General features: G+C 36.2%; 1 protein-coding gene across 1 annotated transcript in view; it reads right to left on the minus strand.

The window, feature by feature from the left end:
• Positions 1-11,950, minus strand: part of PBRM1 (polybromo 1) — a 159,019-nt gene that overhangs the window by 95,166 nt on the left and 51,903 nt on the right. The window contains exons 12-13 of the mRNA XM_023512991.1: positions 4,576-4,717; positions 3,014-3,111 (exon numbers count right to left, since the gene is read on the minus strand). Of these exons, the coding sequence (XP_023368759.1) occupies positions 3,014-3,111; positions 4,576-4,717 (240 nt within the window). The remainder of the gene's footprint in view (positions 1-3,013; positions 3,112-4,575; positions 4,718-11,950) is intronic.

Here is an 11,950-nt window from a genome sequence, read left to right on the forward strand (position 1 = left end):
TTTTTTTTTTTTTAGGACTCTTATCTTTCAAGTAAAAGCATGGTGAGGAGAAATAATCTGTTCTATAGTTATCTGGACAATGATGAGACATTTCCATACAACTACATAGCTGTGTACCTTATGCAAGCTGTGTATCTTATTTTATTACATTGTTTTCATATAATTTCATTTCTTTTTAAACTGCCTTTTCCCCTGGCCAATAAGATCCTGGTAGGTAGAAGAGATGACTCAATAGTCTCCTTTATAATCTGTTAATAGCAGACTCTAATATTCTATAAGCAGCTGATACCATGATTAACAGATGGCAAATGTGAAAACAAAAACACTATACAATCATTACAAGCACTATGGCATGGCAACTCATAAGTTGTTTTTCAAATTATAAGTGACACGCAAAAGAATGGATTTTTTTTTTTTTTAAAGACATGGACAAGATCAGAGACTAAGGAAATGTATCCATGCTGGTGAAACACTAATCCAGTGCTTGGTGATGACATTCATTGACATCACTTGGATTGTCAATGTTGATTTTGATCCCTCCACCTCCCTCAAGAGTAAAAGATGTCCTTAAAAGAGACTCAGAACTTGCCAGTCCCTGGTCACTGGCAATGCTACTTTCTATCTTTTGATACAGAAATATAGCTACAATGATTGGTGAGAGGTTTTTCTGCCTCTGGCAAAGCTAACAACAAATTAAGGCTACTCATGAACATATCTAGACTAACTACTTCTGAACTTATTGTAATAACTAGACTTCTAAACTGCGTTGCTTTCTTTATTCATGAAATAAACTGGCACCCAAACAAAGACTTTTTTCACATGCTTAAGGTTTTACTTTTCACCTAATCATTACTGACCATGCCACAGAAAAGTTGTACTTTTAAAAGAATGTTTATGCATAAAAAAGGACTGCACACCTGGATAGCCTCCTGAGACCCAACATCTCACTGTCATGAGTGTTCCTGGGAAAGCAGAAACAAACATTACTTGTGAAGAGAAACAAAACAAGCAACATTGGAGGGTATAAACCAAATATGGTTTAATCCAAAGGCTGAAAGATAATACTACTTGGAACATTTCAACACAGAAGACAGAAGGTGGATTTTGGGGTAAAGTGGTGAGGGAAAAGAATGTACTCCCAGAATGAAAAGAACATACCCACATTTAATTTTTCTCACATTCTTTGATATTAAAAAATAAGGTCAAGGTAGAATCATACACAATACTTAGGAGTTAAAGTGTACTTGGAAAACTTGGCTCTGATTTCTATGGCCAAGTTTAGTTTAACTATCTAGGCTGCTATTTGCCTGACTTCTGAAGAAGTCTATTTCTTAATACTTCCTACAAGGCTCATCATGTTATTTTCTTTGTCATAGTCCATAGACACAACTTAATTCTCTTAATCTTTTAACATCCACTCATGTCTGCATTTCAAACTCAGGTTTGTTCTTTTATTACTTTAGCAGATGGGTCTTATTTGTGTTATCTCTTCACTGTATAAAATACTTCCTGGGAAAACTGTTCATAAAGACTTTTTGATTGAAGTAGAATTTTATTATTTCAAGAACATAAAGCTTAGTTTTCTTTTTTACAGAAGGTTTCAGGGCTATCTTTCATTTAATGTATTTGAGTGTCCCACAAATTACAAGCTACAGAGATATATAATTTTTAAGGATCTGGCCTGGGCTGATGCTTCTTTGGAACTATTTTCTTAACAATTAATTTAAGATCTCTCTTTTCATCCAGTGTTGGCACTAATTGTACCATCACTTTTGCCTCCATTACCTTCTTTTGCCTGAGAAGTTTTAATCTTTGATTGGTGACTGATCTGGAAAACACAGGTGATGCTGTAGTAGAGTTATATAATTATACTCAAAGATGTTCTTGATTTGATGTCTTTGATCTGGTTTCATACTTTTCCTCCGTTGTCCCTGGTATAACAAGGAATTAAGAACTTGGAAGGATGAAATTCATAGGCCAGTAATGGAGGAGACTCACACCTCAGAGTACACCAATCAATTTAATTAACCATGGCAAAAATTATTTGCAAAGTTAAACAAGTCTCCCAAAAACTATTTATATGAGGGAAAGACAGGACAGCTTCTCTTTTCTAAACTTTTTAAAATCTTCTGATCTTAGTGGAACTCTTAATGCATACACAAAACTGTCAACAGTTACTAATAACTTCATTTAAATTTGAATCTGTCAAGCCCTGCTATTAGTGATTAGCTTATTCCTTGTTTATTTAAGGTACCCTCCCTGGATTGACTGTTGCTGCAAAGATGGTAAGACAGTTATGCTTGAGGAAGAATAGAGTGTTCCTCAATGATCAGGCCAGAGAAACTCCATGTGAGAGAAGTAGACAAATGATATGGTCTTGCATGATTCCTTACAGGAACTAAACTTCAGAATTTCACAGTAAGATCCCCTTCCATAATACCCAGGAGAGGAAGAAAGAGTAAGGGAAATTGAGAGAAAGGGGAGAGAGGGAAAACCCCCAAATATCTATTTGAACACTTCATGAGCTATAAGAAGTTATGATTTGGTATTTAACAATCTGATAGTCTTAAAATGGCAAATAAAGATTAGGTTAACAAAAAAGGAGTTCAGAGTAATGATTACTTAACTGAGTTGTAGTATAGAAATTTCTCCTTACCTTTCTTAATTCATATTTCATTTTGTAATTCACCATGTAGAAATTACCTAAATTAGATTAAGTGGCACTCTTCAAATGCCACGTTAAAAAAATAACCTGGATGGCAAAAAGAATGACATGTTTTGCCAAGCTACATATGTAGTGGTCATTTCAACTGTGTTATCTAAAAGCAATATGATACTTATACAAAAAAGTTAATCATCCAATTTACAAATGAATTCTAAAAGAAGACATCAAATATTTAAAGTTTATAACAGAATTCATACTTGATAGCTTTAAAAAAGCCATTTTTCTGTACTTATCTAAAACAATATAAATAGGAACTGAGATATCGCCAGTCCTGAGAAAAGTATATACCTTTTTCTCTTGGCACTACCCGTATCAGAGGTGGCTGAAGAGATCATGCTGTCTCCATCCTCGATGTCGTCTCTCCTGGCAAGCTCTTTCTTCTTTGCCTAAAATAGAGTAGATCCCAGGAGTCAAGTTCACTGTGCTGAACACTCCTAAGAATATATCAATGTTAAAGAACTAGATATATCCAATTTACTCAGAAAGGTATAGATACATACAGGATGCATACATACAAAATTAAAGAGTTATTAAACATTTTCAATAATCAAATTTAACAAAAGCCTGCATAACAAAGACATAGTTTATAAAAATGGATCCAAATTGTTGAGGAATTGATGTTAACCAGAGCTTTTAAGACTACAAAGGGTACTAATTGGTTGAAAGCACTGAGGAAAGTTATAGGCGCATCCTGCTCAGGTGGCCAAATATAAGTAAAACCAATTCAAAGAGGCCCATTTGGTACTCCTGACTTCTAAGGGGCAGTGTAATTAAGAATCAAGTTTAGGGCAGCACCTATGGCTTAGCAAGTAGGGTGCTGGCCCCATATACCGAGGGTGACGAGTTCGAACCCAGACCGGGCAAAGTGCAACAAGAAAAGAAAACAGCTGGGCACTGTGGCAGGTGCCTGTAGTCCCAGCTACTCAGGAAGCTGAGGCAAGAGAATCGCCTAAGCCCAAAAGCTTGAGGTTGTTGTGAGCTGTGATGCCACAGCACTCTACCAAGGGTGATGACTGTGTCTCTAAAAAAAAAAAAAAAAAAAAAATCAAGTTTAATGGGAAAAGTGAAAGAAGATCTACTTTTAACACATGTATTTTTAAAGACCTACTGCCAAATGGAGCTGAAAATCTAAGCACAACAAGCTTAGGAAATATATACATGCAGAGTACTGAAAAGATAATACCTGAAAGTTATAGCACTAAGGATCACAGTGTTGGTCATACAAAATGAAGATTCTATGGGTGATCTTAAAATTGCCTTTGTTGCTTCTTTGCTCTGAGATTGTCTTTCCAGAAAATTCCACCAAAACTGTCACACAGATCTAATTTCTACTTCACATCTACTTTTTTGTCTTAAAACTCCTAAATGACCCATGACTCATACCCTCTGAGGGGTTTTCTTAGAGAGGATCTGTTATACTCATGGACACGATACAATTATTAATTAGGTTTCAGAGGTCATTTCTCATAGGACTGTCCCCACTTTAACAGAAACAAAGGACTGTCCTCACTTTAACAGAAACAAAGTCTAAACCAAAGGAGTAAAACTGAAATGATGGAATATCAACCATGATAAGAGAGTAACTTTATGAGAATCTTAAAATTACCTTCCAAAGACAAGTTCCTGCTTCCTCTTCTCAGAAAGCTAACCCTGTCTAAATTAATATTTTTACTCTATATTGCCCTGACAACTCTAAAAAATATATTCAGCAGTACTTACGGTTGAAATGAATGATGTGGTATTGCTGGGGGAAGCAGGGGAACCACATATCTTAAAAAATACACTCAAAACATAAAATTATTTTAGTCATATATATATGTATCAAACTTAGCAAAACCAAGAGATCATACCTGCATAACTTGCTGTAATTTTAGAACTCTCTTGTAGATGGCTGAATTTGGAACATTATAGCGTTTGGCATTTTCAAACATCAAATTCAGATCACACTCCAAATGATCTAAAGTTTCATAATCTTGGTTCTTTAGCTTTGTTCTGTGAAAGACAAACAAAGGCTAAAATTTTCCATTATGAATATTATAAAACATTCTTCCTGAAAGTCCAATGCAAAAACCTTGATGAGCATTAGATGGTATCTTTACTAGTAATACTTATTAGAAACTTCAAAATGACTTTGAAGATAAAAGTACCATCACATTTAAGCAATATGATAGTTTACTTGAAAATCAAAAGGATAAGTGAAAACACTATAAGAAGTAATATAAGTCCTAACACTCTGGGAGGCTGAGGCAGGTGGATTTGCCTGAACTCACAGGTTCGAGACCAGTCTGATCAAGAGTGAGACCTCATCTCTAAAAATAACCAGGTATTGTGGTGGGTGCCTGTAGTCCCAGCTACTCGGGAGGCTGAGGCAAGAGAATTGCTTGAGCCCAAGAGATTGAGGTTACTGTGAGCTATGAAGCTATGGAACTCTACAGAGGGTGACAAAGTGAGACTCTGTCTCAAAAAAAAGTAATAAAAGGATCTTGTAAAGTAGTCAGTTACAAAGTAGATATACTAGGAAAAATCTTAATGGAATAACCTTGTTAATGGTTAATAAGAAAACCTTAGGAATGGACAAAAATTAGGGGGGTTTTAAGCTACCTACTTCATGAAGGTTAAAGAAAAGAGGAAGTTGGGTGGTGCCTGTGGTTCAAAAGGATAGGGCGCCGGTCCCATATGCCAGAGGTGGCGGGTTCAAATCCAGCCCTGGCCAAAAATGGCAAAAAAAAAAAAACTGACAATGCCATGAAGCAGCATTTAGAATAATTTATTTACCTCTAGGGAGAAACATATGGACAGCGAAGAGTTGTCTTACAAACAAGCAAACAAGTAAATAAGAGACAGATACATCAGAGTCCATTCACTACTACTTCAGTAAAAATACTTACAAGGAATTATGACAGTTTAAAGTTGGGGTTTTTACTTTATTTAAAAGTATTAAGAATCTTAAGAATTCAGATATTTCTCTTGGAAACTACCCCTATTGCTAATACCAACTCTCATAAAGCCCTTATATGTATATGTTTTGTACAAAGAGTCATTACCTGCTATAACTCTATATGGATTTAGACAGACTAAATTCTTCAGTTGTAGCATTTACAGGCTAACCATCGAACTCACAAAAACAGGCCGGGCATGGTGGCACATGTCTGCAATCCTAACACTTTTGGGGAGGGGAAGGTGGAAGGGTTACTTGAGGCCAGGAGTTCAAGACCAGCCTGAGCAAGGAGACCTCATTTCTACAGAAAACAGAAAAATTAGCCACCTGTTATCCCAGCAATTATTTGGGAGGTTAAGGCAGGAGGATCACTTGCACCCAGGAGTTAGAGGTTTCAGTGAGCTATGATGACAGCACTATACTCTAGTCCCAGTGATGTAGTGAGACTCTGTCTCAAAGATTAAGAAAACAAACACTAAAACAGTATTAAGTAAACAACAATATGTATAAACAGCTTCCCTGAATGAATGTGAAGTCCAAACTTTTCTCTGAGAATGGCATCATCCATTTTGCATGTAAGGTTTTACTTAAAATTTACCAAAATCATATTCCAATTCTTTGTAGTGCTTAAAGACATATCAGAGAACTACTCTAGGATGAAGCAAAAACAACAATCTCTCAGTACCAGTTTAGGTACTAGGCAGTCCCTGGATTATAAGTGAAATAGGTTCTGTAGGTTTAAGTTGAATTTCTATATAAGTTGGAACAAGTACACTTACTTGTAATAACTTCCATCTGTAAGTGTGAGTTGTGCTCGGGGACTTATTGTAATAGCCTCTGTTTGTAAGTGCGAGTTGTACATAAGTCTTAGACTGCCTATAAATTGGGGACTGTCAGTACAGCCTCAGACTTATTCCTGTCAACTCAAAGGGTAAGATACTGAGTGTTCCCACAAAGAAGAGAGAACTCAAATTTGTGAATGACAACCAACAACAAATCTGTAGATATCTATCAGACTAATGTAGCAGGGAGAGGAAAGGAACAAGTGGGAAATAAAACCTGGGATGACAAACCCCAGCACAGTGGAAGGTAGCATGTGGAGCTCACACCATCTAGCTCCTGCTCATGAGTCCCATTTTGTTGCTCTGGGAGATACTCGACTATCTTCATTCTCCCAACAAATCTTCCTAGGACATCTTCCTTCCTACACATGTGGCTACTTAAATTAAAATTAAACAAAATTCAAATCTTAAGTCCTTAGGTGCACTAGCCACATTCCAAGTGCTCAACAGACTCACATCATTAATGGCTATCATATTGGACAATACAGATATTTCCATCATGTGCAGTGGCTCATACCTATAATCCTAACACTAGGAGGCTGAGGTGGGTGGATTGCCTGAGCTCACAGGTTCAAGATCAGCCTGAGGAAGAGCGAGACCCTGTCTCTAAAAATAGCTGGGCATTGTAGCAGGCACCTATAGTCCCAGCTACTTGGGAGGCTGAGGCAAAAGGATCTCTTGAGCCCAAGAGTTTGAGGTTGCTGTAATGATGCCACAGCTCTCTACTGAGGGTGACAAAGTGAGACTCTGTCACAAACAAACAAACAAAAACATCTCCATCAAGGCAGAAAGTTCTATTCAATAGCACTGTCCTAGACATCCCTGTTGCTCTGTAGAGTACAATGGAAGGGGCCCCAGGCATACGGTGCACCTGTCAGACACCACTAGTTCTGTGTCCTTGGACGTAAGTAGGACTAGCTATCCTAAAAGCTGCCTCTTCAGAACTTTATAGTGCTACCAGCTGGATCTCAATCACTTGCCAAGAGTAAATTTTAAAAGGGTCTGGGGAGATGCCAGGTGTAGAACTATGGGGGCTGAACAAAGTCAAGTTTATACTGACAAATTCCAATTTTCTTTTTTTTTTTTAAGACAGAGTCTCGCTTTATCACCCTTGGTAGAGTGCCATGGTGTCATAGCTCACAGCAACCTCAATCTCTTGGGCTCAAATGGTTCTCTTGTCTCAGCCTCCCAAGTAGCTAAGACTATAGGTGCCTGCCACAATGCCTGCCTATTTTTAGAGATGAGGTCTCACTCTAGCTCAGGCTGGTCTCAAACCTGTGAGCTCAGGCAATCTACCCACCTCGGCCTCCCAGAGTGCTAGAATTATTACAGGCGTGAGCCACCGTGCCCAGCTCCTGACAAATTACAATTTGGAGAAAGTTGTGGGCAGGGGACAGAGCTGGCCAAGGATTTAATTTGTCTTCTTTTGAACTAAATAACTATAGTTAGATGATGTGAATTTAAAAAAAAAGAATGAAAGAAAAACAACAAAAATTAATTAAAAAGGAACCTCTAACATATACAGGACTGCTGCCATCTTTTCCAAGGCAAAGAACATAAAAGACAAATTTCTGAATTATTTACCTAAAAATGTCAGCCTTAGTTTCTGTTATGTTAGTAGGGCCAAATAAGTTAATTTTCTATATTCTACTTATATATAAATACCGCCAAAGTTTGGATTATATAAAACTACCACAAATCTTATTGCTTAAAATGATAAAAACAAAAGTTACAAATTTGAAACCATGAAACATACATTGTTAGCTATTCTTATTTCCCAGAATCCAGCACAAGAATTATAATTCCTACTATTTGTAAGCTTAGTTATCTTCCATGAAGACTAACTTACTATTACCTTGCCCAGTTAAGACATTTTTATCTGCTTCTTAACTCTATCTGGGTATATTACTATAAAATACTATACTTTATATTACTTATTTCCTATTTTTTTAAGCTTATTTTTATTTTATTTTATTATTATTATTATTTTTTTGCAGTTTTTGGCTGGGGCTGGGTTTGAACCTGTGACCTCTGGTATATGGGGCTGGCAATTTTTAGCTTATTTTTAAGTTAAATAAACAACAATATACAGCTGGACCAATTAAGCTTTTTGTTTTTCTGTTCTTTACATACACAAGCCTAAGAAATGTTTATTGATTTCCTGAAAGCATAATAAATCTCTTTGAGAATTTATAAGATGTAAGAAAGGAGCCTGAAATGCTTAGGTAATATCTTGATTCATAGACATTGATTAAAAGATGGAACACAAACCAAGTGATTTAAAACACATTCATTCATGCCAGGTATGGTAGCCAACTCCTGTAATCCTAGTAATTCCAGGAGGGCAAGGCAGGGGGATTTTTCCAGCTCAGGAGTTTGAGACCAGCCTAGGTAAGAGACCCTGTCTCTACTAAAAATAGAAAAACTAGCTGGGGGTTGTGGCAGATGCCTGTACTCCCAGCTACTCTGGAAGGTGAGGCAAAGAGGACTGCTTGAGCCCAAAAGTTTGAGGCTGCTGTGAGCTATGATGCCATAGCACTCTATCCAAACTCTGTCTCAAACAAAAAAAAAAATTAAAACATACTCATTCACTTGATTCCAACTTAGGATTTTCAGTTAACTTCTTCCAAGTGTCTATTCTTTAGTATGTTTTGAATTTTTATGGTTCTTTGAGAATACTGGTCATCTATTTTTAATTTTTTATACATATTAGGTCAGATCAACTTAATAGTGAGTTAAAAGCCCCATGAATTTTGTGTCTATCGGGAAAATGGGGTTCAACTTTCAAATGCCATAGAAAGCCCAAGTATACATTGCACTATATCACTGATTTTTTTTTTTTTAGCTGTAACAGAATAGAGAAAAAGTAAATTTGATATTGGAGAAATCATGGTAGAAAATGAGCACTGAAGAAAAGGCTACTTTCTCCCCCATTTCATTGTTGTAAAATATAAGTTAACATAAAACTACCATCCTCGTCATGTGTATTAAATACATCCATAATGCTGTGCAACCATCATGAAAGTCAATTTCCTTAACTCTATTCTTGTAAGACTAAAACTCTGTGCCTATGAAAAAGTAACTCCTTATTCCCCCTATTCTTAGTCCCTGTCAACTACCATTCAACCTTCTGTCTCTACTGATTTCTTACTACTAAGAAGTACCTCATGTAAGTAGAATCATAGAGTATTATCTTTTTTGGGATTGGGTAATTTTAATTAGCATAATGTCCTCAAGGTTCATGCATGTTATAACAGAATTTCCTTCCTTTTTAAAGCTGAATAACATTCCACATTTTGCTTCCCCATTCATCTGTTGATCAACTGATATTTGTTTCCAGATTTTACCTATTATGAATAATGCTGCTGTGGACACAGGTTTAGAAATACCTTTTTGAGGCTCTGCGTTCAATTCTTTGGCCATATACTTGAAGAAGAATTGCTAGGTAATACTGTAATTCTATGTTTAATTTTTTTCAGAAACTACTGTAATACTTTCTATTATGGCTGGACCATTTTATATTCCCACTAACAGTGCACACAGATTCCAATTTTTCCACATCCTCACCAACATGTTATTTTCTGTTTTTTGAAAGTAACTACCCTAATGAGTGTAAAGCCATATCTCATTATAATTTTGATTTGCAATTCCCTATAATTAGTGATGTTGAGCATCTTTTTATGTGCTTATGAGCCACGTATTTCCGTATTTCATTCAAGTCCTTTGCCTAGTTTTGAATTGAGTTTGCTTTATGTGGTTGAGATTCATACTATTTTTAATGATACTATGATGGCTTAAGTATTCTGTCTGGCTGAATTCCCAGTGGTCACTTTTAACATTTTTAAACAGAAAAAGGAAACCAAGATGAATCATATTTTAGGTATAATTTTAAGCACAGTCAGTTCTTAGGTATAGTTCCAGTTCACTATACCTAAGAACTGACTATGTTTATTCAGGAGGGTCCAACTATAGAATTTAAATACAGATTGTTATAATTAAAATATTAATGAAAGGTGGGACTTAAACTAAAAATATTTTGCTTCTACATACGAAAATAATCAAAAGATAAAGAGACAACCTACAGAATAAGAGAAAAATTTTTTTTCCTTTTTTTTTTTTTGAGACAGAGTCTCACTCTGTGCCCTGGGTAGAATGTTATGGCATCATAGCTCACAGCAGTCTCTTGGGCTCAAAAGTTCCTCTTGCCTCAGCCTCCTGAGTAGCTGGAATTACATGCTCCTGCCACAATGTACAGCTAGTTTTTCTAGTTTTAGCTGAGACAGGGGTCTCACCCTTGCTCAGATTGGTCTTGAACTCTTAAGCTCAAGCAATCCATCTGCCTTGGCTTCCCAGAGTGCTAGGAACACAGGCATGAGATACCTGTAATCCTAAAGAATTAAAAAATATTCTTAAACTGGGCTTTTGACAAAGGACTAAATCTAGAATCTACAAAGAACTCAAACCATCAAGAAAAAAACAACCCCCTTAATAAGTAGGCAAGTGACACAAACAGGGGTAAATAAGATATACAAATGGCCAAAAAACACTTGAGAAATGTATAACATCACTAATCATCAGAGAAATGCAAATTAAAACCACAATGAGATACCATCTTACTCCAATTGGAATGCCATTAACAAAAGGGCAGAAAAACAATAAATATTGGTAGGAATGTGGTCAAAAGGGAAGACTTACACACTGCTGGTGGGAGTGTAAATTAGTACAACTTCTGTGGAGATCAATCAAAGTTCTCAAAGAACTTTTCCAATCTGCGATCTCACTACTGAGTACATCTACTCAGAGGAAAAGAAATCACATGAAAAAGGTACCTATACTTGTATATTTATCCACAAACACAAAGCTATGGAACCAACCTAACCACTTGCCCATCAACTGATGAGTGGATTAAGAAAATGTGGTGTTCATATACACACATATAGAAATACATATACACACACCATGGAGTACTACTCAACAACATAAAGAATGAAATAACAGCTTTTGCAGCAACTTGGATGGAACTGGAGGCCATTATATTAAGTAACCTAGAAACAGAAAAATAAATGTCACATGTTCTCACTTAAAAATGGGAACTAACCTATGGCTACACAAAGGCATACAGAGTGGTATAATGGACACCGAAGACTCACACGGAGGGAGGGTAAGAAGATGTAAGAGATGAAAAATTATCTATGGGGTACAACAGGCACTATCTGGGTACATAAAAAGCCCGGACTCCATCGTTATACAATATGTTCATGTAGTGGAACTCAACTTATACTCCCACCCCTTAAATCTATCAAATAAAAAAATCTATCAAAATAAAAATAAAATGATATGAACTTCTAAAAAAGGCGAAAAATATTAATGAAAGTATATAGGCCGAAAAATACTTGTACTTTTCTTGGTTGTAAGACAAATGAATGATTAAAATTTGAGGTAAAA

This window comes from Otolemur garnettii, unplaced genomic scaffold (genome assembly GCF_000181295.1).
Source record: "Otolemur garnettii isolate 467f Iridium unplaced genomic scaffold, OtoGar3 scaffold00032, whole genome shotgun sequence".
In the NCBI taxonomy this organism is placed as follows: domain Eukaryota; kingdom Metazoa; phylum Chordata; class Mammalia; order Primates; family Galagidae; genus Otolemur; species Otolemur garnettii.